Source organism: Urocitellus parryii, chromosome 11 (genome assembly GCF_045843805.1).
Source record: "Urocitellus parryii isolate mUroPar1 chromosome 11, mUroPar1.hap1, whole genome shotgun sequence".
In the NCBI taxonomy this organism is placed as follows: Eukaryota; Metazoa; Chordata; class Mammalia; order Rodentia; family Sciuridae; genus Urocitellus; species Urocitellus parryii.
The window spans coordinates 429,647-457,640 of record NC_135541.1 but is presented as its reverse complement, the minus strand read 5'-3'; the positions used below and the strand labels follow the sequence as shown (position 1 = coordinate 457,640).

Here is a 27,994-nt window from a genome sequence, read left to right as displayed (position 1 = left end):
GGGCGGGGCCGAGGGGAGGTGTCCGCACGCGCGACGTCGGCATCGCGGACTTCCGGTCGCCGCCATCTTGCTCGCGCGGAAGCCCGCGGCTGGGTGGGAGTCCGGGAGCGGGTTCGGCAGACGGTGCGGCCTTCGCCATGCCGTCGTCGCCGCTGCGGGTGGCGGTGGTGTGCTCGAGTAACCAGAATCGGAGCATGGAGGCGCACAACATCCTCAGGTAGTGGGTGCTCCGCCCTGGCCAGCGCACTCCCTTCCCGACCCCCGTCCCCACCAGGGCTGGCGGCGCGCGGCTCCGAGGCCCCGCGGACGGCGTCGGAGCGCGTGGCTCCCGCTCGGGCGGTCGGCGCGGGGACGTCCGTTGCGGAGCCGGAACGCTCGCGGCCGTCCGCCCGCCCTGGCGAACCCGGAGGCCGGGTGCCGCCCGCCTGAGCTCGCCTCGGGCCCGAGGGCGGCGGCCGGCGTCGGGGGTCCGGAGCGAGGCCGGGTCTGGTGACGCACCGCGTCAAGTCGCGGTGGGACGAGTCTGGAAGCAGTGGCGGCCCGACTCCGCGTCTCGAGCGCGTGGGCGCTGCTGTCCACGTCTGCGCGTCTGCCCGGCCTCCCTCCCCGCCTGCTTCCGGGCAGTGCGGGGACGCGGCGGGAGTTGGGGTCGGTGTCCTGGCCGACGTCTCGTTACCGGCTCACCTTTCCTGGCCCTTGTGTATGTTAATAAAAGCTCATTCCTCCCTGACACAGGTTTTTCGTTCAGCCACTGAGAAGATGAAACATTGACCCTTGTTTTACAGTTAAACTTCGGTGTAAACGTCAACTGGAATAGTAGAGCGCAGTTGAAATGCTTTTTTTTTCCCGAAGTTACTACATGTAAACTTTTATAAATGTCTTTTAGTTGTAGTTAGACACAATACTTTATTTAAGATTTTAAGGAAAAAAAGCCGCCGTCCTCTTGTGATGCTCCAGCCTGTGCTCTCCTGAGGGTCCTCTAAAAATTGGAAGGCCCCTTACATCTTTTAGGGAGGCTGAAGGTAACAGGTGTAATCTGCTAATCTTGAGTTTAATTCTCCTACAGTTTACCACGTAGTCCACAATGCTCACTTAGTGTCTTTTTCTCTCTCTCTTTTTTTTTTTTTTTTTTGTAGATGGTGGTATGCTTTGAACCTAACAAATCCATGTGAAGATTGTTTTTAAGCCAGAAATGTGATAGAATTACATTGAGTTGTGTCTTCATGTATTTATTTATATATATGTTGCAGTTCTGGGTGATCAAACCTAGGGCCTCACATGCCAGGCAAGCATTCTACCAGTGAATTATGTCCCACCTTTTTGTAAATTAGGTTTTGGGATAGGTTCTTCTGAAATTGATTAGATTGCTCTGGAACTTGGGATGATCCTGCCTCAACCCACATATTTGGGGTTATAGGCATGTGCACCATGCCCATCTGGATGTGCATTTATGTCTGCAGTTTTCTGTTGAACATAGCATTAGACATCTGGTACATTTAAGTAAAAGAGTGCAAAGTCCACACCCCTGGAAAACTATCCAAGGTTGATTGGGAGACCTCCTTCACTGATGATTCATTAACAATTTTGTTAATGAATTGAGACTTAACAGCTGTGTTAAAGCCTACAGCCTAGCCAGAGGCAGTGAAGATTTAAGTCTGGAATGGCACCAGGTGCAGTAGAGCCCCTCCAAATAATCACCAGGTGGAAGTAAATTTTTATGTTGCTTTTACCTGCTTTGACATCCTGCATATTTCCTTGTGAGTGAGTAGATGCACAATGGAGTTAAAGATGAAGAGAATGAAGATTACTTAGTACCACTTTGGGGTACTTCCTCCTGGGTATCTTTTTATATGTGTGCACACATTTAGGGAGATGAAATAACTTGAGTAATCTGCTTTCCACTGATACAGCAAACATCACTGGCTTTCAGTATTCATACTGAATAACTGGGGTGGTTATGAAACTTATAGGGGCTCCTGTCCAGCCATTAATTTTGTTACAAATCTCTCAACACTGCATTTGGGCAATTCTTTCTTATTTATTTTTTGGTACTGTGGATTGAACTCAGGGGTACTAAACTACTGAGCCACATCCACAGCCCTTTTTGGAAATTTATTTAGAGACAGAATCTCACTGAGTTGCTTACGACCTCACTAAGTTGCTGAGGCTGGTTTTGAACTTTTGATCCTCTTGCTTCAGCCTCCCAAGCTGCTGGGATTACAGGATAGTGCTACCACGGCCTTTTTTTCCCCCCCTTCCTTAACTGGATTGAATTTGGGGTGTTCTAGCACTGACACAGGGTCTCATTAAGTTGCCAAAGTTCATTTTAAACTTGTGGTCCACCTGCCTCAGCCTCCTGTACTGAATCACTGGGATCAGAGGCATATGCCACCATACCTGGCTTTTTGTTAGAAGCTAGAAGAGCTTATGAAAAGTTGTCTGTTTGTTTAAAGCACTGGTGATTGAATCCAAGGGTGCTTTACCACTGAATATCCCCCTGCCTGCCACCCCCCCTTTTTTTTTTAACATTTGAGGCAGGGTCCTACTAACTTGCGAGGCTAGCCTAGAATTTTCATTCCCTTGTTTTAGCCTCAAGAGATTGTTTTGAGGTGAGATTTTGCTGCATTGCCCAGGCTGGTCTCAAACTCCTGGGTTTAAGCCATTCTATCACTTCAGCTTCCTGAGTTCTGGCAGTACAGGTGTGTGCTAACATCATTAGTAGGAAGTCCCATTTCAGAAAGCTTGTAAATAAATATAAATCTTCAACTTTGAGTGGGCTAGGGATGTGGCTCAGTGGTAGAGTACTTGCCTAGCAAGCATGAGGTCCTGGGTTCAGTTGTCAGTATTGAAAAAAAAAACTGGGGATGTGGCTTAGTGTCTCTGGGTTCAACCCCCAATACTAAGAGAAGAATTCAATTAGTGCAGAATATTAGAAAAATACTGCAGGCCAAGTTTGTTAATTTGAGTATTGGGCGCCAATTGCCGGGTTTCTGTTCTTGTGACTAAAAGGCTCAGGGGTCACTCTAGTTAAACTGGGCTAACTGGGCTGCACGAAATAACCGCACAAGAGACACAAATACCTGGGCTGGGGATGTGGCTCAAGCGGTAGCGCGCTTGCCTAGCATGCGTGCCGCCCGGGTTCGATCCTCAGCACTACATACCAACAAAAGATGTTGTGTCCGCCGAGAACTAGAAAATAAATATTAAAAAAAAAATTCTCTCTCTCTCTCTTTAAAAAAAAAAAAGAGACACAAATACCTTTTTCTTTGGGGTTGCTGTGACAGGCTCCTCTGACCTTAAGGGTCTGCAGAAAGAGAGAGAGCATGCACTGACCCCTTTTATTGAGGAGAAGCTATTCAAATGAGGCAGGGGGTCAGGTTTCAAAGGGCTGGGTCTATCTTCATGATGTCCACTGTCAGCAGGTTGACTGACACCTGGGTAGGCCACACCCAAGGGCACAGTAAGAGGAGGGGACACACACAAGGCACTTCCATGGAAGATTCTATCCTAACCAGGGCAAGGGGTTATATTACAAAGGAACAGGTGAGCATAGCTTCACCCATGGGGCTGTAGCAAGACACACCCATTTTTGTGACTGAGCGCCTCAGCACCCAGCTGGGGAGTGTAACTCGGTCACCCATAGGTTGGCCTCCTACACTGTACAATGTTCATTTTAGCTTTGTGATAATGATAAAAGTTTTCCTTAATTGAACATTTTTTTCACAATAGCTTCTCTTGCGTGTGTACTGGGATCAAACCTAAGGTCTCATGTATGCTAGGCAAGCAGTCTACCACTGAGTTATATCCCCAGCCTTACAGTGACTTTTTTTCTTTGCGCTGGGAATAGAACTCGGCCTCCTCACACTTGATAGGCAAGTACTCTATCCCTGAGCTACATCCCCCACTCCTTTATGGTATATTGTTTTTTTTCTTTTTTTGCAGTACTAAAGAGTAAACTAGCCGGGCCCTGTGGTGCATACCTATAATCCCATTGGCTTTGGAGGCTGAGGCATGAGGATTGGGAGTTCAAAGCCAGCTTCAGCAACAGCAAGGCGCTAAGCAACTCAGACCCTGTGTCTAAATAAAATACAAGATAGGGTTGGGGATGTGGCTCAGTGGTTGAGTGCCCCTGAGTTCAATCCCCAGTAACCCTCCTACCCCCCCTCCAAAAAAAAAGTGCTACCCTTTGAGGCATAGCCATAGGAGTTGCTCCATACCCATATACAGAGTCCCCTTGTATGCAGCTTATGGTCAGAAGTTCTATCCTAGGTAACTTAGGCTCTGGGTTCATTGCAACCTCTGTGTTCTAGTCTACACAGGGTGCCCTGCTCCCTGTGTTTCCTAAGGCAGGACCTTGAGCTCAAGTCCTGGCTCTGCCAGGCCTTTGTTCCGTTCATTTTAGGGTAATCTTGTTTTTATGGGTTCATGTGTTCATAGTAAACATGCTTATTTTACAATTTCAATCCTTCCCCCATTGACTTGGAGACAGGTCCCTGCCTCCTAAAGCCCTATGCCAGCACAAAGCGTGTCTTAAGCAATAACCTGGTCCTGTTGGTTTATATGAGCGAATGGCCCCAGACAAAGGGCTGAGGCAGGGAGGAATCCTGACTGGGGTGGCTGAGGGAGAGGAAAGTGTTGCTCTGGGCCCCAGCACCCTCAATGTTGAACTGCCCCAGCAGAGGCAAAGGTGATTGGTGGGGTCTGGTTACCATTGTCCAAAGGGGTGCTCCTGGATGCCTGTGTCCATGAATCACAGCTCTGTCCAAGTTCTTTTTTTTTTTTTTTTTTTTTTTAAAGAGAGAGGAGAGGGGGAGGGAGGGGGAGAGAGAGAGAGAGAGAGAGAATTTTTTTTTTAATATTTATTTTTTAGTTCTTGGCAGACACAACATCTTTGTTGGTATGTGGTGCTGAGGATCGAACCCGGGCCGCACGCATGCCAAGCGAGCGCGCTACCGCTTGAGCCACATCCCCAGCCCATCTGTCCAAGTTCTTAATACATGCTCAGCTCAGGAGATCCAGAGAGTGACAGGGTTTAACCCCAGGAGGCATGTACCTATAGACCCAGGGTTGGTTTTAATAATAGTCACCTCATGTCCTCAATTCACATTTTTCACATTTTGTCAGCCCTGAAGTTGGGATGGAGCTCTCATTTAAAAAGAATGAGCAGTATGTATATCAGAATTGATGAGCCAGAGTCCCAGAGGGCTCTGCCTCAGCAGCCTGGATTTCATTGGAAATCTGCTCTGCTGATCTCTGCCTACCATCCCCTAGTGCCAAGCAGGTGGCTGGTGCCATGAGGAGTAGGTGAGGGGTCCTGTCTTTGGCTGTTCAGGATGGCCTGGGCAATGTGGTTGTTCTTTGATGGAAAATACTTTTTGGAACTTGGAGTTTGTGAGGAAATACTTTCAAACTTCGGGAGAAAGGTATCTGGTTGCCCCATCAGGAATGTGTGTGTTCAGGTGTGCTATTGTCATAGGCCTGTTGGGCCAGGTCACACTCCCAGCCACAGCAACAGTTGACCTTGCTGCTTTCTAGCTTTTATTTTTTATTTTTATTTATTTATTTATTTATTTGGTACTGGGGATTGAACTCGGGGTCACTCGACCCCTGAGCCACACCCCCAGCCCTATATTGTGTTTTATTTAGAGACAGGGTCTCACTGAGTTGCTTAGTGCCTTGCTGTTGCTGATGAAGCCTTACTTTTGACTGGGGGACTGAACTTTGGAAGTTTTGCTTTAGTGTTGTTTGTTTTCTCCCCCCAGTAGTGGGGATTGAAACCAGGGCTGCTCTACCATTGAGCTACCACATTCCCAGCCCTTTCTGTGGGGTTTTTTTTTTTTTTGTATTTTTTAGTTGTTGGACACATACTTTCATTTTATTTATTCTATGTGGAGCTGAGGATCAAACTCAGGGCCTCACACATGATAGGTGAGTATTCTACCTCTGAGCTCCCAACCCAGCCCCTGTGTTTTACGTTTAATTTTTTGAGTACTAGGGATTGAACTTTGGCACTCAGTCACTTGAGCAATTCCCAGCCCTATTTTGTATTGTATTTAGTGACAGGATCTCACTGAGTTGCTTAATACCTCGCTTTTGCTGAGGCTGGCTTTGAACTCTAGATTCCCTGCCTCAGCCTTCCAAGCTTACAGACTTGCGCCACCACACCCAGCTCTGTTTTATTTTGAGGCCCATAACCTCCTGGGTAGCTAGTGTTAAGGTGTATACCTCCATACCTATGATTGCTAGGTTATTTGAGACTTTCTTTGTTGCAGAGGACTCTCATGGTTGTTTAGGTCTGGTGGATCAGCCAGCATCAAGGGCACTGGGACTTTGCAGGGACAGTCTCCTAGGAGCAGATCAGTTTGGGAAGGGGTGCTTACAGATCCTGAGAAGTGAATCCTGCAAGAGGTCATGGCATTGGGCAGATGGCTCAGGGGTTCCAATGCACAATTAGTCTTTTCAGTTTAGAGTAACAGCTTTTAAAGCTATAGTGTTTGCATGTAGCCCTGTAATGGCAGATTCTGTTCTGTAGCAATGAACTATATTCCCCGTTCTTTTTTTATTTTGTGACCAGATCTTGCTAAATTGCAGAGGCTTGCCTCCAATTTGAGTTCCTCCTGCCTCAGCCTCCTGAATTGCTAGAATTATAGGTGTGTGTTTCCACATACCTGACTCAATTTTAAATAACGTTAGGTTAATATTTTAGAAACTTAATTCTCTAATGTCCACAAATGAAGCTGCTTAGTCTGTTCATTTCCATTTGATACCTACTCAGTTTTAGAATGTTGTGTCTGAATCCAACTGATTCCCTTTCTGCTTTGTGTCTTCCAGCAAGCGGGGATTCAGCGTCCGGTCCTTCGGAACAGGAACTCACGTGAAGCTCCCAGGACCAGCACCTGACAAGCCCAATGTCTATGATTTCAAAACTACATATGACCAGATGTACAATGATCTTCTAAGGAAAGACAAAGAACTGTATCCCTCGGGTTGCCCTTAGAGAGCCCAGGGGGCAGCTGCAGGCAGGTGTGATTGGTGACAGGCATGTTGCTTTAACCCCCTCTCGCAGGGACATGTTTGGGTGAAGTGGGCCCCTTTCTCTTTTTGCTGCCCATTGGCAGGTCCCAGTGCTAGGTCCATTTGAGGCAGTGGCCATGGAAAGCAGACATGCAGACAGATGTGAAACCCACATGGACATGGTGAGGCAGAGGCACCTAGGTGGGGAGATAGCACCAGAGGGCCTTGCACTCCCACTGCAGGGCTCTAACTGCCTCCCTTTCAGGTGGGTACACGCATGTGCACTGACATGTAATCTGGCTGCTTTTAACGTCTCTCTGGTTCTTGGAGGACCAGATGAAGAAGGCCAAGTTTTCTACCAAATAAAGTATGTTAGGAGCAGATAATCTCAGGGCACTTCATTTCAGGGAGACAAAACAGGCTGGATCTGCTACTTAAGACTCATGAAAAGAATGGTAATTAAAATAGGTTTTTATAAATGACACCATAGCTATATAATGTTAAGTTGATCCATATACTTCTTCTTTTGTTGTTTTGAATTACTGGGGTGAACTCAGGGTGCTCTACCAATGAACTACATCCCCAATCCTTTTTTTATTTTTTATTTTGAGACAGGGTCTGGCTAAGTAGGCCAAGCTGACCTCAAACGTGCCATCCTCTGCTTCAGCCTCCTGAGATTACTGCTGAGATCACATACATGGCCATTATGCCTGGCAATGCCCTAGGTTTTTTTGTTTTAGTACCAGGGATTGAACCCAGTGGTGCTTAACCAATAAGCCACATTCCCCCCCCCCTTTTTTTAAACTTTTTTTTTTTAGTTGTAGGTAGTCACAATCCCTTTATTTTGTTTATTTTATTTTTTTAAAGAGAGGAGAGAGAGAGAGAGAATTTTTAATATTTATTTTTTAGTTCTCGGCGGACACAACATCTTTGTTGGTATGTGGTGCTGAGGATCGAACCCGGGCCGCAGGCATGCCAGGCGAGCACGCTACCGCTTGAGCCACATCCCCAGCCCTATTTTGTTTATTTTTATGTGATGCTGAGGATCAAATCCAGTACCTCACAAGTTCGAGGCAAGTGCTCTTCCACTGAGCCACAACCCCAGTCCTTTTTTATATTGATTTAGAGAGGGTCTCGCTGAGTTGCTTTAGGACTTTGCTGAATTGCTGAGCCTGGCTTTGAACTCACGATCCTCCTGCCTTAGTCTCCTGAGTCACTCGGATCATAGGCGAGTGCCATTGCGCCTAGCCTGGCCTGGGTTTTTGACCAGAGCATCTTGTGAACCTCCAGGCTGATTCAAAATTTCCCGGAACTGAGGATGTAGCTTAGTGGATGAGTGCCTACTGAGCATGTGTGCTGGGTTTGATCCTCAGTGCCTTTAAATATCTGGACCTTCTTTTGTTATGCTTTTTAATTCTCAGAATGGAGCACAAACATATTCTAAGGAAATGAATATAAGTATCAAACAGAAAACTTCTTATCTTTATATTGGTATTAGAGTATTTAATAAACTGAAAAGTGAAACTGGGTGTGCTGGCATATACCTGTGTTCCCAGCTACTCGGAAGGCTGGGGTAGGAGGAGTGCTTCAATGCAGGAGTTTGGGGCCAGCATTGGCAACATAGCCAGTACCTATGTCAAAAACAGCAACAAAAAATAGTATTTAATAAACTGAAAATGTTTTTTGTAGCTGGAAGGGTCCTGGAAGTTCTAGCAGAATGTAAATCCTGGTAATCACTGTATCTTTCTGCCCTCCTTGCTCTCTTCTCTTCCAGCTAGTTGAAAGGCTGTTGGTGGCAATATTGGGTGAAACATGGGTATTTCCTGCTGGTACCACTGCCTGGCCTGCGGAGCATTTGGGCATATGGAGTGTATGGTCCTGGGAGCCTCCAGGCAGAAGACCCACCAAGGGTCTCAGAGCACATCTGGTGCTTCTCCTTGCTCAGAAGCAAGGAATCTGCATTAGGAGAACTGTCCCTAGGGGTTTTCAATGTTCTCTCTCTCCTCTACCCACATACTTGGATGAGGAGGTGGCCAGGCTGTCTCAGAAGAGCACCTCCCTGAAGAAGTCATTTGGTGAGAGCGCTGTCCCTTTTTTTTTTCTCTCAGACTCACTAAGAAGCATAAGCCCCTTTCTGAGAATCTCGTTTTAGTTCTGGGTGCTTCCCTCAACTCTGGGAAAAGCTCAAGGTTTTTATTACTTAAACACAAGTGTGCCATTAATCTTTTCCTGAGATCCTCTGCTTTTGAAAATTGTCTTCAACTGGCAGCATTCATTTTTGAACCTCCTGTGTTCAATGAGAGAAATAAAAACAGGTAATGCACATGTTCACACTAACTTAATTGCTACAAATTCAGCTCTTTCATGTAGGAACCGACTGGCCTGGGCTCCCAGGTGGAATATCACTTAGCACACTTTACAAGGACCAAGGCTAGCTTCAGCAGCAGGTTCACTGGGGACCTGGTGAGGGAGAGGTGTGTGTGCCTAGTGGTTCAAAGGGAGCTGCAGCACCGCCAGGATTCGGAATCTCCTCCACAGGTCAGTTAGTCCAGAAGATGTTACACATGTGCTTTCCTCCCCCTACAGGTCTAGGGATTGAGCTATTTCACAAACAGCCTATTTTATTTTGGGGCAGGGTCTTATTAAGTCGCTGCTGAGGCTGGCCTCAGATGTGCAGTCCTGCCTTAGCCTCCAGGTAACTGGGATTGTAGATACGTGCCACCACACCTGGCTATATGTGGGCTTTTCATGGGTTGCGGGGTGGTAGAGCTGGGGAAGCTCGTGGCCACCTTTGGAGCTTAGTGAAGTATTCACCTTGGGAACCTTTTTTTGTTTTGTTTGTTTTTGGGGGGTGGGTGGGGGTTACTAGGGATTGTTGAAGTAGGGGCGCTTAGCCACTTTTAGCCACTTAGTTACAGTCCCAGCTGCTTTTTTTTCCTTTGTACTTGTAGATGGACAGGTACCTTCATTTAGTTATACCTGGTGCTAAGGATCGAACCCAGGGCCTCTCACGCCAGGCAAGCACTCTGCCACATGCCAATAAGCCACACCCCAGCTCAAGGAGACAGGATCTTGCTCACTTGGTTGTTGAGACTGACCTATAGCTTTTGATCCTACCTCTGCCTCCCAAGTCACTGAGATTACAGATGTGCACCACTGTGCCTTGCTTCTGGGACTTTGTGTAGGAGAGTCGCCTCATGTGGTCACCCCTTGGGATGAGGCCACCTTTGTGGGCTTCTTTGGGGCCAGATCTCCATTTTCTAGGTTGGGGTAGTGGGGGCCAAGATGATGCTTTTCTAAGTTCCTCCCAACGCTTGTGGTCAGGAGAGGAAGGACATCTCCATGAAGTTCACTGTGGATGTTGGTGTGAAGCTGGGGTGGGCAGTGGCATCCTTTCTGATACAGGAATGCACAGCTCTGGTAGGGCTCCTTTTTCCACAGTGGGAATGGCTCAAGTGCAGGACAGCCTCTGTGTGGGTGGTATGTCTGCTTGAGGGGCACTCTGGTAGCATTACTTGATTAGTAATGGGACCGATGAGATACATGCAAATAAAAGCTAAACACACATCTAGCAGAATAACTTGTCAGTTTGCAGAAGTGATGCTGGTTGTCTCCAGTGCAAAGCTAGAAGGGTATTTCAGGATGTGACCCAAAGATAAAACATGGTGTTCTGCCTCCATTGCTTCAGTCAGTGCCCCAGGCTTAAGTGCACTGGTGTCACTAGGACACCAGTTTCCAGACCCTCTGTACTTAAAAGGACTCCAAGGTAGCTGGGCATAGTGGCCACATCTGTGATCCCAGCAACTTAGAAGACAAGCAGGGGAATGGAAAAGGTCTGTGAAGTGTTTAAACTTTCAAGGGAGAGGAGGATGTGACTTGCAACAAAGCTGGGACTGGGTTAGAATCCAGGGGCGCACCAAGGGGCTGATGACTGCTGTGGCCAGGACCTCACATTCCTTATGTGTTCCCACTTCACAGAGTTCTTGATAATAGAGTAAATGAGAGCACACGGTTGCTGTTTTTGCAGTACTGGTGAGCTAGCACAGGGCCTCACATGCTAGCAAGTGCTCTACCCCTGAGCTCCATCCCCAGGCCATGGAGGGACTGTGTTTTATCCTTCAGTAGATCTTGGTGCCCCTGGACTTGGGGTGTGGTTGTGTCTGATAGACCCACCAAGTGTAGGTAGTTAGGCCTGGCAGGTCCTCAATCAGCAGCAGTGCCCTGCAATGTCTCGTCCTCTCCTTACCACAGGGCTGGCTGGAATCTGAGGCTGCCCCTGCCTAGGATATTGAGACTGTTTGACCAGGCTGAGGACAGACCCGAGTCAAAGTAGTTTCTGGAAATTACATCACTTTTGCACCATTGAAAGCTAATTCATCAAATCAGCGGCTGTGAGGACGTAGTAGGACACACTAGTGATCCTAGTAACTGGGGCAGGAGGATTGTGAGTTCAAAGCCATCCTCAGTCACTTTGTGAGGCCTTAAGCAACTTAGAACCTATCTAAAAAAGGGTTGGGGATGTGGCTCAGTGTTTAAGCACCCAGGTTCAATCCTTGGTATTAAAAAAACAGCCCATCTTCACAAATTGTTAAATACTTGAGCATAAAACAGTGGTTTTGATTTTTTTTTTTAAGAGAGGGAGAGAAAGAGAATTTTTAATATTTATTTTTTAGTTATCGGCGGACACAACATCTTTGTGGTGCTGAGGATCGAACCTGGGCCGCAGGCATGCCAGGCGAGTGCGCTACCGCTTGAGCCACATCCCCAGCCCATTGATTTTGGTTTCCACATGTAGAACTGCTCCTGAAGGATTGAGACTCGATGCCTACCTGTAGTTCTTGTAAACCTACTTGTGGGAAGTAGGGTAGTAGGGCTGTATTTGCAGCACCAAATGGAAACCTTATTGAATCAAAAGTTGTGGTTTTGCTCACTTCTTCCTGATGAAGCCAGACTTGGTTGGTTAATAGTTTCACCATTTTCCCTTTGGGAATTGCCCGCTCCTGGTATGGGTACATGGATCAGAGATAGAAAAATCTAAGTCCTCTGACCTCCAAAGACAGACAACTAAGAGTTCTAAGCAAGGCTCAGGTAGTCCCAGCTGCTCTGGAGGGTAAGGGGGGAGAAATATTTGCAGCAGCATGGGTGGCACAGCAAGCCCTATCTCAAGGGGGAAGAAAATGTTCAGTGTTTTATGTTATGATTGTCATTTTAATGAGGGCAACAGTGTATATTCTTTCTTTGGTACTAGGGATAGTACCAAAGAGCTATATTCCCATTCACTTTTTATTTTTAGACAGGGTCTCCCTAAGTTGCTGAGGCTGACATTGAACTTGCAGTCCTCCTGTCTCAGCCTCCTGAGTAAATGGGATCACAGATATACACCACTGTGTCCAGCAGTTTAATTTTTTTCCCCTTGTAGCTGAGAATGGAACCCAGAGCTTTGTATATCAAGGCAAGCCCTTTAGCACTGAGCTATGTCCCAGCCCAGCAGTTCAGTTTTGTAAAGAGTCACATTCAAAGTGTGCCATTCCACAGTTTTTTATTCTTTTTTTTTTTTTTTTTGGTACCAAATTTCCTTATTTGAAGGAATGGTACAAATTAAAGAACATAAGTGGATGTTTTGGTACAACTTATAGAAAAGGTAAAGGTAACCCCAATATGCATGCACTGCCTTGGTGACCAGGGAAGTCACTTGCCACGGCTATGGGAAAGTCAGGCTGAGCAGTTTTATTATTCTTGATGGTGAAATAATCACTGCAGTTGATCCCCGCTTTCCCCAGTGCTGGGGATCAAACGGGGACCTTGCATATACTGAACATGTGTGTTGTACTGTTTAGCCATATATTAAAATTAATTTTAGAACATTTTTTTTTTTTAAAGAGAGTGAGAGAGGAGAGAGAGAGAGAGAGAGAATTTTTAATATTTATTTTTTAGTTCTCGGCAGACACAACATCTTTGTTGGTATGTGGTGCTGAGGATCGAACCCGGGCCGCACGCATGCCAGGCGAGCGCGCTACCGCTGAGCCACATCTCCAGCCCTAATTTTAGAACATTTTAACCACCCCCCAACCCCTGATAACTGCTGATGTGCTTTCCCTCTGGATTTGCCTACTGTGGTCATTTGGCATGAAGGCAAGCATATAATACATGGCCTCTTCAAGTGGCCACCTGTTACTGACTGCTTTTGATGTTCCCAAGGCTCACCCATGCTATGTGGCATGTACTGAAACTTTTTTTTTGGGGGGGGGGGTACTGTGGATTGAACCCAGGGCACTTCACAAATGCACTACATCCCAAACCTTTCCGTTTTTTATTTTGATACAGTGTCTTGCTGAGTTGCCCAATCTGGCCTGGAACTTACAATCCTTCTGCTTTAGCCGCCTCATTTGCTGAGATCACAGGTGTGGCCACTTTGCCCAGCTGCTAGAATCATGTTTTGTACCAATCGTCGGGGAGCTTGGTGTCCCACTGAGGGGACACCAAGTCCCCTCAGTGCTGTTCTCAGCCCCTTCAGGGTCAGGTTTCAAAATTAAGTTGGCTCCAGGGCCTTTTAATCTCTGACTCAGTGAAAACTGGTTTATCAGACTTAATTGCAGCATGTCTGGTAAAGACATGAGTTGTTTCTGCTTGTAAAAGTGCGGAGTGGCCAATCAAGCCAAATGAAGTGCCACTGGACCCAGGAATGGAGTCAGCGAGGGGTTAAGAAGCTGGAAGAGGAGCTCCAGGGCCTTTCTGGAGCATGGTGGTCGCAGGGAAGCTACCTGGGCAGCCCCACTCCTTCCGTGGCAGTCCTATTGGCCCTTCCAGAGGCTGTGCGGTACGTTCTTAGGATGGAAGAAAAGGATCTTCTGTACACTTTTGTGTGTGTCTGTGCGTGTGCATATGGGGTGCTGAGGATTGAACCCAGGTGTGCTCTACCACTGAGTTACATCCCCAGCCCTTTTTAGTATTTTTTGAAACAGTCCTTGAATTTTGTGATCCTCTTTCCATGTAGCTGGGATTACAGGTATGCCTTGGGGGTTGCTTTCGTAAGTTGGTTATTTTATTAAAGCCTTTAGTAGATACTTGCTTTATGATTTACAAAGCCACTTTCCCTAAAAAGCAAGTAAAAATGTGGCTCTGAATGTTATAATGTGATTTTAATTCCAAGCCTCAGTTGTTCCCTAAACATTGAAGTGCAGGAACAACTAGCATTTTTTCATGTATCTTTCCTCACATCCTTTCAGTTCATTTTTTAGGGCCTGGGTTAATTTAGGTGTATACCCACTTTCTTTCTGTGTATATCTTCATATCTTTAGGTAAAAGTTTTTTTGTTGTTTGTTTGTTTGTTTGTTTGTGGTGCTGGGGATTGAACCTCGGCCTTGTGCATGCGATGCAAGCACTCTACCAACTGAGCTATAGCCCCAGCTCTTAGATAAAATGTTTTAAAAAAATGCCAGGATCCTAAGTTTCCACTGCTTTGGTCTCATCCTGGGTACCCTTGTTAGGCACAGCATTTGGGGGGGAGTGTCCCTCTCTCTCACCTTCTACACCATCACTCATTTTGTAAACTAGGACCAAGGATCTGTTCTAAAACTTGCTCTTCAGAGGTCTCACCAAACTCCTCTTTGAAACTGTTCAGGGCGGTACTGGCTGGCAGTCTCCAGATTCCTGCCCTCTGGGTGTTCTCCCTGAAGAACCCCCCCTCCACCCACACAGTTGGTACCCAGCTACTCTGATTTCCCCTTTGACTTAAGTCCTGGGTATGTCCCCCTTGCTGAATTGCTGATCTGGTGGCCAGCCTAGCACACTGAGCTGTGGTCCTCAGGCCACTCATTTCTCATCTTGTTTTTGCTCTGGTTGGTAGCTGTGTTTTTGGAAACCAGGCATAGTGATACACGTATAGAATCCCAGCTTCCATCCCTGGGCTAAAACCTCCTGTATCTCAGGGGGGTGGAAAAAAGGTTTGAAAATGATATTTGACATGACTCTTCTCTGACCCAGGTACCACTTCCTAGAGGAATGCTCATCTAGGTTTTGCCTGCACATTTACTTCATGGTTTTGTAAAAATACTCATTCCTGAAGAAAAAACTCTGGTCTTGGGTGTTTTGGGTGAGGTCAAAGGTGGTGTTTGCCTGCTCATCTCATCTGATCAGAGGTCAGAAGTTGAACAGAGCTTATTGACTAAGGTGGTTGCTGAGTCTGGACATGATATTGCCACACTGCCTGTCCACTAAGTATAAGGTAATGCTGACAGTTTCTCAGTTCCTGGGGACAGGAGGCACAAGGCCATTGTAGATGGGGCAGACCTCCTGGCCACAGCGTCTGAGGCACCGTGTTGAACACCAGTTGCAGCCGAGTGCCTAGTGGCTCTTCAAGCTTATGCAGCCTGTCCCGCAGGAAAATACTGCTCATCAACATGAATTTATTTCAGGTAGCCATTGTTTCCGAGCTTTTGGTGTAGTAGCCCTCCCAAAGGGACAGGAGCTGATGGCTCTTTGCTTAATGATGTTGATGCCCTTGACCATCTGCATTCTCCCACCTGCATAGACATACTTGGCCTCCCTTGTCCAGGATGTCATGGCCTACTCCAGCCACCCAAACACTGGTCTTTCTCTTCTTGCTTGGGTGCTGTGCTGAGCCGCAACCCATGCAGCATGTTCCTGCAGCACTCCTGCTCAGTGGCATCATGTCCTGTGTGACTTAAGCACCCATCCTGGAAACAGGCCAGCTGAGCTCCAGCCTGGCTGTCGAGGCCTTAGCTGTTTAAGGCACTAATGTGACCCTATGTGCAGTGCTTTGGTGTCTGGTGTCTCTGTGTCTGACTGGGGAGAGGTGGGAAGCCTCCAAGATTCCTGTATCGTCCATCACTTGGCCATGAGAGGACAGCTGGCCCTCTTGTCTAGTGTGGCACGGCCACCCAGTTTGCTATAGCAGGGCTTCACACCTGTGTCCCCTTCCGTAAGGGCCAGGCTCTGCAGGCCTGCTGGGGAGAGGAGCCAGCACCCACCCTTCTGCGAAGGAATGTGGCTCCTTCAGGAATTTGATTAAGAGGAAGGGCAGCGGAAGCTATTAGGAGCTGTGCTGCTCAGGGAATGGTGTGGGCATGGGATTGAGAGGGTTGACACCAGGGGAGCCAGAGAGTTGCTCTAATGTCTCAGTGACCGAAATTCTGCTTTTGGCACAGCGTTTCCACATTACACAATGGGCCAGCGCACAGTTCTTTGTGCCACCTGCATCATTTTGGCAGTGATGGGCACCTCTCTTCTGAATGACTCTGCACCCCACCTGTGGCTTGCCAAGGGTCTCAGCAGCCACATGGCATCAAGCTCCACTGGGCTTTGTCTTGCCTGGCTGTGAGCTTGCCTTGCAAGTGCACTAGGAGCCAGATGCTCCACTTGTGAACATCAAGAGTTCCCCTGTGCGAGCTGCCTGTGAGCCCTAAGAATCTCTCTGGTGCAGGTGAAGGCAGCTGAGTGCCATCCCAGCCTCATTCAGCACTCCAGGTGCATCATCACCCCAAAGAGAAACATTCAAAATCTGTCAGGGAAAGCTCTTCCCCGGACATGCTTTTGGTGTTCTTGGCACTTCAGTACCGAGAGGCCCTATCTTGAGTGTGGCCAGGCCTGGAGGACAGGCTTGGGGAAGGCCAGCATCCCTCTTTCTTGCTCTGATGCACTAAGCTCATCTTGTCTGCTGAGGTCAATCTTGTTTCACTGTCGGCTTTCCTTTAAAGGCCCTTACTGCCTAGGTCCCCAGGAGCAGCCCTGTGGGGACTGCTGTGACCACAACTCCTGTGGACACGCTCTTCCCTTTTTCTTTAGGCAGTCCACCTTTGGGCACACAGCATTCTACAACGGAGGGCACTGGGGTAGCCAGGGAGGTTGCTGTGCACTTGGACTGTGCTTAACTTTTTTTTGTGTGTGTGTGATGCTGGGGATTGAACCCAGTGCTTTATGCATGCTAGGAAAGCACTCTACCAACTGAGCGTTTTTGTCCTGTAGATGCTTTTGGCTTTTTCTCTGAAGGTTGCCTCTGAAAATTCTTTTTTTCTTTTTTTGGGGGGGTAGTAAACCCGAAATAAAAAAATAATTAGGATCTTCTGGGGGAAAAAAACAATTAGTGTAGTGTTTTACCTTTAACCCAGAGTGCACATGTATCTCCAGCACTAGTGGAAGTCCCAAGCCCTGTCCCAGGCCCCTGCTGGCCAGCAGGATGCTACTTAGGTGATGACCCAGGCGGCATCTACCCAGCCACACACCTCTGTGCAACGGGCATGGTGCTGTGCTGGTCATGTTGAGGCCTCCATCTGTCTACCTGCTGCAGCACAGGGTTATCTGGGTTTGAACTACTTAGGACAATTTAAGACCTGTTCTGAAGGAAAGTTTAAAAGGTTAGGTAGGTTTTACCGAATCTGACTCAATGCTAAGTTTCTTTTTCTTTGACGCATATAATGATGCCAACCCTAAACAGAGTGGAGAGAGGGCTGAGTATGTCAAACAAAAGATAGTATTTTCCATTGTATTTCCTTTCTATTTTGGTACTGGGGATTGAACCCATAGGTGCTTTACCACTGAACCACATCTCTACCCCTTCTTTATATTTTCTTCAGAGACAATCTTGCTGAATTGCTTAGGGCCTCACTAAATTGCTGGGGCTGGCCTTGAACTTGCAGTCCTCCTGCCTTGGCCTCCTGAGTTGTTGGGATTATTTGGTGTGCACCACCACGCAGAGCTATATTTTTTGTTTCTTTAAACCTTTTTTTTTTTTTTTTTGATGCTGGGTCTTGAACCCAGAGATACTTTACCACTGAGCAAAATTTGCAGCCCTTTTTATTTTTTATTTTGAGACAGGGTCTTGCTAAATTGCAAAGGGTCTTGCTGAATTGCTGAGGCTGGTCTTCAGCTTGTGATCCTCTTGCCTCAGCCTCCCTAGTTGTTGGGATTGCAGGCATGAGCTACCATGCCTGGCTTAATTTATTCTTTTATTTCTTAATCAGCCAATTTCTTTGTTAAAATTTTATTATTTTTTCTGTGTTTTCCTGAAAATTTTAAAGAAATGTAGTGTTTTCCTTATTTGAACCAGCAGTGATCTACCATTTTTGTTGTTTAAATATCTACTGGGGGGCTGGGAATGTGGCTCAAGCGGTAGTGCGTTTGCCTGGCACGCGTGCGGCCCAGGTTCGATCCTCAGCACCACATATCAACAAAGATGTTGTGTCCGCAGAGAACTAAAAAATAAATATTAAAAATTCTCTCTCTCCTCTCTCACTCTCTCTCTCAAAAAAAAAAAATATATATATATATACTGGGGGCTTGTGGTATAGCTCAGCAGTAGAATGTCTGCTTAGTATGTACATGGCCCTGGGTTTGATCCCGAGCTCCCAAAAAACAATATCTAATTTTTTTTGTTTGTTTGTTTTCTTTTTGAGGTTATATCTTGCTATGTTTCCCAGACTGGCCTTGAACACTCTGGGCTACAGAGGGCCTCCTGTCTCACTCAGCCTCTTAAGAAGCTAGAGCTAAAGGGACCTGGTGGCATGCCACTTAAATCTTAACATAATTAGATAGTGTATTACAGCGCCCTCATATTTGTCAAAACTATCTTGTAATCAGTCCGCTTTAAGCTTCAAGCTGACTTCAGGGAAGTCGGGGTCACTTCAGGTCAGTTCGCCTTCCCTGGTGCTGCAAGATGCGGGCTATAGACAGACTACCTGGTGTTCCTGGCACAGTTCAAGTCCTAAAGTAGACACCACAGCCTTCCTCACATGGTGTGTGGGCCCCACTGGAAAAGATAGCCCAAGACTGGTTCCTACCCTTTGGCTCTGTTGCTGGTGCCTCCAGCTTCCTGAGCAGGAGGGAGCTAGTGTAGGACACCGGGACTCCTCTGCCTGTTCTCCATTCCTGATAACTCTCTGACTCCATGGGGACTCCTGACCTCTTGCACAGATCCTGGTGTGGACAAGCTTGAGATGAGCATGCTCAGAGCTGCTACTACTGTGCCATGCCCACTTTGGCCAGGGTGAGGAGTGGCCTGTCTACCCTGAGCAGCAGAGCACTCAAGAAACATCCCCAGGGAGCTTTTTGTTGGAACGCCCGGTTGGCATCAGCCTTCCTTGTGTACGCAGAATTGACGAATGGAGGAAACCTCCAGTTTGGGATGGAGTCTCTCAGTGAATGTATAGAGTTGTGTCTGTTTATCAATGGAGGTCTGACTCTCAAACTGCTTCCACTGGCAGGTGTTTGGAGAAGGTCAGATGCCCAGGGTGGGAGCACATCTGTCAGGAGGCCACCCTTCTGAGTGCACTGGGTGGGACATGCCATCCCTTAGGGGTGGGGGTCTTTGCACCGCAGTTTCTTTGTTCATATAAAGTGTAACGGGAGATGTTGGGATAGGGTCCTTGGAGCCTGTTCAGCAGGATCCTTGTTGCAAATGCTGGCTCTGGCCAGGTGGCAGAGGGAAGGAACCTGGTAGGAACAGCTGCCCTCCTCTTGGCCACCACCAGACGTGGGAGGGCACTGCCTCAGGGTGTCGAGCTCAGGAGATGTGCTTCGGGAAATTGAGTGTGTGGGTAGCATTTGGTTGTATTAATGTGTATAGTAAATTGTTCGAGCTATACTGATTTCTCTGCTTTTCATCTTTCATTGATTTTGGCCTAATAAAAATAACTGCAATGGTGAATGTCCATAATCCCACTGCTTAGGTAGCTGAGGTAGGAGGATCATAAGTTTAAGGCCAACCCGAGCCCTTTTAAAAAAATGCTTTACTATTTTATTTGTAAATATTTATGTTTTAGGTATAGGTGGACACGATATCTTTATTTATTTAGTTTTTAAGTGGTGCTAAGGATCGAATCCAGTGCCTCACACTAGGTGAGTGCTCTACCTCTGAGCCACAACCCCAGCCCTGCTTTGCTCTTCTTGTGATTTGGGAATAGGCTGTTGTCAGCTTTTGTGATGCCTTGCCTTGTACCTTTGCTGCTTGCCTGTAGGATCCCCTCGTCCTCCCAAGGGGCCCAGGGGAGCTGACAGAGGCTTTATAGAGCTATGGGTTATATACTTGGAATGAATGTGCTGCCCGTCATCTTCCTAACTTTTGTTTTTGTTTTTCCACCTGAATTAAACCCTTGTTCTGACAGTGATGCTGTTTGCACTTCCTGCAGCCACTGTGGCCCACAGTCTGCAGCTGTTCTGGGAAGATGGTGAGGCTACAGTGCTTTGCTTCCTGTTGCTAGCCCTGCGGGGAGCATGCATGAGCTGGTGATGTGGCCATTTCACTAACATGGAGTTCCCATGCAGAATCCCCTCAAGTCAAAAGGGCCAGAGACTAGTGCTTGTGGGTTTTTTTTTTTTTTTTTTTGGTGGTGCTGGGGATTGAACCCAGTGCCTTGAGCATGCAAGGCGAGCACCCTACCAACTGAGTGATATCCCCAGCCTGTAGGTTTGTGTTTAATGAGGACTAGTCAGGCTGATGGTGTTGACACTGAGCCCCACAAGTTTTGTTAAAACATGACTGATAGTAGTGGAGTACCATTTCTGAGTCCTGCTTTTGAGAATTCTTTCCCCCAGGGGAGTTCCTAGTGGGCTCCCACTTAGGAATTCTACTTTGTGCCTTTTTTTTTTTTTTTTTTTGGATCTTTATTTTATTTATTTGTGGTACTGAGAATCGAACTCAGTGCTTCACACATGCTAGGCAAGTGCACTACCATTGAACCCCAGCCCCTATATCTTAATTTGATCAAAGTTGAAGTTGTGATAAGATTCAGAACTGCAGGTTCTTTGACTTGTCCCTGGTTGGGAAGGCACATGCACAAAGTGGATTCCTTGTGCAAACCTGCAGACTCATCCACATGATTGGATTTGTTATTGTGCCAGAAAATAGAATCCTGGATTAAATGTGACAGTTTGGGGAATGGTCAGCTACAAGGACGGTTGAGACGCTGGCAGAGCAATGGTTCCCTGCCTGCTTTGTTCTTGGCTCTCTCCTCTCCTTCAGCCTTCCTCTGTAGGTGATCTCTGCTCTGGGTGTGGCCATGGCAGAATGAACCTCCAAGGCTCCAGCAGGTGACTGGACCCAGCTGAGAACTTGGACTGAGTCCTGTGCTGGTGCCAGCAGCTAGTGAGTTTCAGGGCTGGTGTCTTACCTGCAGACCATGAGCGTCTCGTCTGCTTAGACGGCGTGGGCCTGCAGGTCTGGCTGTCTCTAGCAGGTGATCTGATAAGGTACCCCACTCAGTACAGGCTAGAAGGTCAGCCCCTTGTGGGTTCTGGGGTGGCCAGTTCTACTCCCATTCGATGGGTGCTTGCAACTGCTGAGCACAAGGAGCCCACAGTTGATGTCCAGCAGGGTGAGTGGAAGTCAGCTTCTCTGTGGTGAAACGCTCGAGTGTTGAGTCCTTTAGCTTCACTGGTGGTTACGGCCAAGTTTGATGTCAGCTTTAAAGTTGAATTAGAACTGAAGAGGTATGTGGACTCAGTAAAAGAGCAAATATTCAGATGATGGGTGCTGAATGACCCTGGAAGTGGGCCTGTGATGTGTCAGCCTGTCTTCTAGTTCTATGGACTTGGAGCACCCAGGGATGCATGGCAGTATGTTGGCAGTCCTGTGACCTGTGGGCTGAAGAAACCTCTCCTAAGGCTGCTGCTCTTCTTTTGTTTTTTATTTCTTTTCTTTTCTTTTTTCTTTTTTTTTTTTTTTTTTTTTTTTTGAGGAAAGCCCCTGAAGAGCTCCAGTTCTACCTTTGGTGTCCCCTGGCTCTCCTCACTGTACCATTAGTATCTACCGAGCGCAGGTGTTGAAGGGTGCATGCTCGGCATGGACTGGAAGGCTTGACTGGTTTCTCTGGTGGTGAAGGCCTGAGAGAATTTTTAAATAACCCTGAATTTATTGTTGTCAAGGTGACATTTCAAGTCTTGGCCCTCAGAGTGAACCTAGTGGGAGCCTTGCTTCCCACAACCTCCCAGGCCAGGCAGGGTCCTCTCTGAAGGCTGCCGGGGCAGGGTAAGGTGCCGTCTGTTCAGGAGAAAGCTGGATGATGGTCCCTGTTGTCTCCCAGCCTTCAGAACCTCACTCCTGATCTAGATTGAGCTGCTGGGGTCAAACGTATGGCAGACTTCCCTCGGCCTTCCTAAAGCTCCCGGGGCTTGGTCAGGAGTCTTCCCTCTCCCTGTTGGGTGAGCGCCAGCCCCACACTTTCATGGGCCGTTCCTTCCTTTCTTACTGAGGCCCAGGCGTTGGTAGGTGGCAGCTCTTTCAGTTACCAGGTCATATGCAGCATGGGCTTGAAGAGCGGGCTGCCCCACCCTGACCCCAACCTGTGTGTCTGCCCCCTGAACCCATTTTCCTGCCCAGTGGTGTGGTTTCACTCCTTAGAAGTGTGTTATCCTGAGTTGGGGGTGCAGCTCTGGTAGTGCGGCTGCCTTGAGCTCAGATTGAGGCAGAAGAACCTAGGTATTCACTTCAAGTTGGGTGCCAACGGGCTTGATGCTTCTTACAGAATGTCCTTTCCAACCAGGGTCCTCCTGTGATTGCTGCCCTGGAGTGCTCTAGGGCCCTGGACCCAGTGGTGGGGAGTGCCATGCTAGTGACCCCTGCCCCTGGTGCCAGGTGGACTCTGCTTTTGTCTTGGTGGGGTTAGTGGTGAGTCTGCCATTACAGGTGCCTGCATTTGTCAGTGCTCACCCTCAGAGCTGTGTAGACCTCGTCTTCCCCAGATTTGTAGCTGACAGGGTGCGCTCCCTGGTGGCCCTTGGCTCAATGGGCATCTCTCCATGAAACCTTGTCAGAGCTGCCTCACTTTGGCCTTTATTCCAACAACAAACTGTCTTACTTGTACACCCTTTTTTTAAAAAAAATATTTTTTTTTTTTTTTTTTTGGTACCAGGGATTGAAGCCAGAAGCTTTCAACCTCTAAGCCATATCCACAGCCTTTTTTATATTTTATTTAAAGGCAGGGCCATGCTAAATTGCTGAGGCTGGCTTTTTTTTTTTTAATATTTATTTATGTATCTTAGTTGTTTTTTTTTTTTTTTTTTAAGGTGGATACATTAGTTTGTTTTCATGTGGTGCTGTGAATGGAACCCAGTGCCTCATGCATGCTAAGTGAGCACTCTACTATTGAGCTACCACCCCAGCCCCTGAGGCTGGCTTTTAACTCATCATCCTCCTGCCTCAGCCTCCCAAGCCGCTGGGATAACAGGCTTGTTCACCCTTTTCTTCCTTACCTGTGCTTATTGTTCCCGTGGGACCTGAAGTGAGCTTAAGGTAGACTTGGAAAATGTGCTCCTTAGGCTCCTCCCAGGCATCCTACAGGACTTACAGAATCCGCCTCAGCGTTGCCTCTCTCCATTTGCCAGGAGCTGGCTGAATTTATTGTTATCAAGGTAACAATACTTCCCATTAAATAAATGCAGCCTCCACTTTGACCCCTGAACTAGACATTTTCTCCTTAACGACATGAATCTTAATTTCATTTGTTGCCGCACAATGAAATATTGTGTAAATAGTTAGGCAATAGGTTAAGGAGGAAGGAAATTCTGTAAGGGCTCCTGGGAGACCTTGCAGACCTGGTGGAGGAGCATGCGGACAGCATCGCTGCCTCAGGGCAGCCCACCAGAGAGAGCCCTGCTGTCCAGGTGGCAGGACTGTAGAGGCCAGGCGCAAGAGGAGCTTGCCCTACAGCTGCCTCCACACACCTGGGCCCTGCCTGTGTCCCTCCTGTAGGCTTGTCTCCTATGCCCATGTCCTAGAAGTCACACTGGGCCTTTCTCAAGCTGGTTTCCTTCCACATACCTTCAGGGGCTTGCTTCCGAGCCTTTGATGGCTTTGGTTCTGCAATAATGGGTGTAAGTATAGTAGCAGAGCTACTTGGGCAGCATTGCCTATCAGAGATCTGGATCCAGGGCAACAGCCCAGTCCAGAAGCAGCTGAAGATGTCGGGAACCAGAAACACCTAGCAGGTCATGGTCAGCTGTCTTTGGAAGTTAAACTGCTTAGATTGATCACTTATACATTTTTTTTTTTTTTTTTTTAGTAGCCAGTGGACCTTTATTTTATTTATTTACATGTGGTACTGAGAATTGTGCCCATTGCCTCAGACATGCAGGGCAGGCCCTCTACCACTGAGGTATAACCATAGCCCAATCACAACACTAAAAGCTATTTTTAGCTGGGTGTGGTGGTGCACATCTGTAATCCCAGTGATTCTAGACGCTGAGGCAGTAGGATCACTAGTTTGAGGGCAGCCTCTGCAATTTAACAAAACCTATCCCAAAATAAAAAATAGGGGTGTGGAGTGTAGCACAGTGGTAGAGCACCCATGGGCTCAATCTCCAGTACTACTACTACTAATAGTAGTAATAATAATAAATAAAAGCTGTTTTTATTCTCCAGAGATAAGAATTACGTTTTAAGCTATGGGCTTGTTTAAATAAGTTGATAACTAAATGTATCACTCAGAATTCCTAAACTTTGGGCCTAGGTGTAGCTCAGTGGAAGAACACACACCTAGTCCTGGGTTTCACTACCAGCAGCAGAACCCCTAGAATTTTTGAATAGTCAGTTTGCTAAAATAGTTAACAAGGTGCTTGCCCTCAATGCAGTGGTGCAGATGAGCCCTTAGAACAAGGGCTCCATAGGGTAGGTAAGTTCTTGCCCCGCAGACCCCTGAAATCAGACACCATTGGGGGGTTGGCACCGCCCTGCCTCAAGCATGGTGGACCTGGGAGGGCTATGGGTCCAACTCCTTTACCGTCCCCTTGGGCTTAACTGGGCGCTGCATACTTCCTGGGCCTTGTTAGGCCTTTGCTGTCTCTGTCTCCACTTGGATTGTAGCTGCTTTCTCCTGGACATCTCACCTGTTGATTCTGTCAAGGCTTTTCCAGGCCTTCCTGCTACTGAAACTTCCTTTTGGAAACCAGGGGTTTCCAGATGTTTTTCCTGACATGACTGAGCTGCACCTGGGACTGGTTGGGCTGCCTCTGCTGAGGCTCCAGTTTCAGAGGGAACAAGCACTGCACTCTAGGATGGGGTTAGAGCAGAAGGAGAAAGTCACCAAAACACTGCAGCTAATGCTGAAGGACAGCTCAAAAGGGGGTTCCATGTGACAGTGAGGAATGCCTCCTGGGAAGGGGTGGTCATAGGCCTCTGCTTCTGCCCAAGGGTTGGGTCAGAATGATGGGGCTGGCTGGTGCAGGGCTGCAGAGCTTGGGGCTTCCAAGAGTGACCCTCTCTCAGGGGTGACCCTGCCTCTTCTAGGACTAATGGCTTTGGTACAGCCCATTCTAGTACCCTGCTGACCCTAGGGGCCACAACAGGAAGGGCTGTAACCCCGGCACATTTAGGTTGAACAGGCTTTATCTAGAGCTCCTTAACTCAAGCATCTAGCTATACACAGAATGGCATTTTACACATGTTGGACAGAAATAAGAGAATCAAGCCTCGTCCAGAAAGGTTCCAGAACTGCAAGGACCTGTTTGACCTGATCCTCACCTGTGAAGAGCGGGTCTACGACCAGGTGGTGGAAGGTGAGAGCAAGGCCTGTGGCCACGGGCAGAGCCAGAAGCAGGGCTGTGTGCCACCTGCCAGCCAGGTTGGCCCTGCATGCATGGGAGCTGTGCACTGGAGCTGTGCCCTGGGCACAGGGCTGCTGATTCTTGGCTCCTCCTGCAGAGGCAGGCCAGGCTATGGGCTCTGAGGTAATAGCAGGGGACAGTGGATGCTTCCCCACTGACCTGCACAGCCCTGTGGTGATGGGCAGGGTGACCAAGGAAAGGAACAGGAAAGTGGGTAAGGGCAGGTGTTTATGGCCCTTATGGTAAAGTTCACCAGAGCAAAACCACCCACATGGCTGCTGACCTAAGCAAAAGATGCCTGGCACGGAGATGCAAGGACAGGCTGGGCAGGAGGAGGCCTTGGATTGCATTTTGTTTGAATCATGGCCTCTCTCTTGTGAGGTTCTTCCTCAGGTAAAGTCCCCGGGCCTGCCTGGCTGCTGTATCCTCAGTTGTATAAACCCTCAAGTTCAGGAGACCCACCAAAGCAGGGCCCAGTACTCCAGCACATCTGCCACCTGCTTCCTGTTGAGAACCTCTGACATCTGTGTCACTCTGTCCCAACCAGATCTGAACTCCAGAGAGCAGGAGACCTGCCAGCCAGTGCACGTGGTCAATGTGGACATCCAAGACAACCATGAGGAGGCCACCCTGGGAGCCTTCCTCATCTGTGAGCTCTGCCAGTGTGTAAGTACCAGTTTCTGTCTGAGCTGTCCCTGCCAAGAGGCAAGGCCCTCTCCTCCTGCCCAGGACAGGACAGGGGCTTCCCATGGCTTGCCATGGCTGTGTGGCTCAGTTCCAGGTCCAGTTACAGCCAGTGCTGAAATGTCAGCAAAAACAGGCATGCACAGAACTGAGATCTAACCACGCTGCTTTGGCTGAAGCACCCACCCTGGTGTTCTGGTTCATCTGACAGAAGCTGTGAAGACAGCTGTGTCCAGCAAGAGCCCCCGCACGCAGGCCCTGCTGAAGATGGGGTGCCTCACCTCTCCCCTGTGCTGGACCTTAGTTCCTAAGTGCCCAGCAGAACCCATGGCACTCCAGGTTCGGGTGGGGTCAGAAGTGCACCCCCAAGGTACTTCTGCAGCAGATGGGCAGGAACCTGTGGCCTCTACCCTTTGGACTTGTCAGGCAGGCCAGACATCTGTCCTTTCCTTTGATCCCTGGGTATTCTCCTAGCACTCAATGGCTTGTGCAGCCTCTATGATGGGACCTTCCCAGAGGGAGAGCCGTGTGCCTGGTCTTATCTTGTGCCCTTTGGGAGCTGTGTGTGTAGGAAATGATGGCTTAGCCAAGAGAGGTCAGTAGACACTGGGCTGGGAGTCCATTTGCTGTGTGGGACCCAGGTTCCTGCCCTCTGGATGCTCAGCTTGGCACAGCCTCCATTCCCAGCCTGCCCTATGATCCATTGTGGTTGCTGGAGCTCCAGTAGTTATGCTTATGACCTAGTCAGTATGTAAGAGCAAGCTGAAGAACAAGACATGTCCCAGAAGTTGTGCATGCAACTTCTCCTTGGGCCACATTGTCAGCCAAGTCACGGGGGCTAGCTAGGGGACTAGGGAGACCAGCCATCATGCCAGGGCAGCTGTGCTCCAGTGCCAGCGTGCCTCACTTTAGGGAAGGGGTTCTTCATTAGGGTACCTTTGGCAGTCCATGCCTGCATTTATGATTCTCACAGCCAGGGGCAAGGCTCTTGGTGTCTCAGGTGTGCCCCAACTGGGAACACGACCAGCTTCCCTGCTCAGTGACTTTGGGGAGGTACCTTCCTTGCCCTCTTGTCTTGCAAGTTGAGGACTCACTGGTCAAAGAGTGTGCTGAAGCACCAGGCTGGGTCCCCAAACCTGCCCCACTTCTGAACTGCTCTATGCTCCTCCCAGCCTAGGGTTCTGATGTGATCAGTGCAGAGGCCCCTCCACAGCAAGGCGCCACCAGGTAGAGTTAGGGTCAGGATGCTCTGTCCTGGAGGCCTGGTGCTGGGGAACCTGCCAGTGTCTGGCTCTGGGCATGGGCAGGGGAGGTGCCCCTTGCTCAGGGCTATGCTCTTTGCAGATCCAGCACACGGAAGACATGGAGAATGAGATTGACGAGCTGCTGCAGGAGTTCGAGGAGAAGAGTGGCAGGGCCTTCCTGCACACAGTCTGCTTCTACTGAGCTCCACCTCCTTCAGGCTCCTCCTCCCAAGTGTCTTTACTTTAGGCATTCTTGGTGGATGGTGTATATGGACTGTACATATAGGATGAAAAGGTACACAGAACCGCCAGATTAAAGACCATTCTCAACCCCACTTCTCTTTACCAAAAGTTACCGCCCACTGCCCTAGGGTGTGCCTGTTGCTCTGCCTTGCTGTCTTCTCCCCCAATTGCTGGATTGTACAAATATCTGAATAAAGCCACGAGCTGTATCTTAAAGAACCTGGAATTACCCAATAAATAGATGCTGCTAGTTGTCA

General features: G+C 48.2%; 1 protein-coding gene across 1 annotated transcript; it reads left to right on the top strand.

Annotated features, from left to right (window-relative positions):
* Positions 1–2: 2 nt before the first annotated feature.
* Positions 3–27,994, top strand: Ssu72 (SSU72 homolog, RNA polymerase II CTD phosphatase). The gene is made up of 5 exons (XM_026414889.2): positions 3–217; positions 6,832–6,975; positions 25,379–25,518; positions 26,114–26,232; positions 27,595–27,994. Exons 1-5 carry the CDS (start codon positions 138–140, stop codon positions 27,694–27,696), a joined length of 585 nt encoding a protein of 194 aa, XP_026270674.1. The 5' UTR covers positions 3–137; the 3' UTR covers positions 27,697–27,994.

Excerpts from the sequence above, each read along its gene's own strand:
- Ssu72 (XM_026414889.2), top strand. The coding sequence starts at position 138 with ATGCCGTCGTCGCCGCTGCGGGTGGCGGTGGTGTGCTCGAGTAACCAG. Across the intron at positions 25,519-26,113 it reads CTACGACCAGGTGGTGGAAG|ATCTGAACTCCAGAGAGCAG; the intron begins GTGAGAGCAAGG and ends TGTCCCAACCAG. Across the intron at positions 26,233-27,594 it reads TCTGTGAGCTCTGCCAGTGT|ATCCAGCACACGGAAGACAT; the intron begins GTAAGTACCAGT and ends TGCTCTTTGCAG.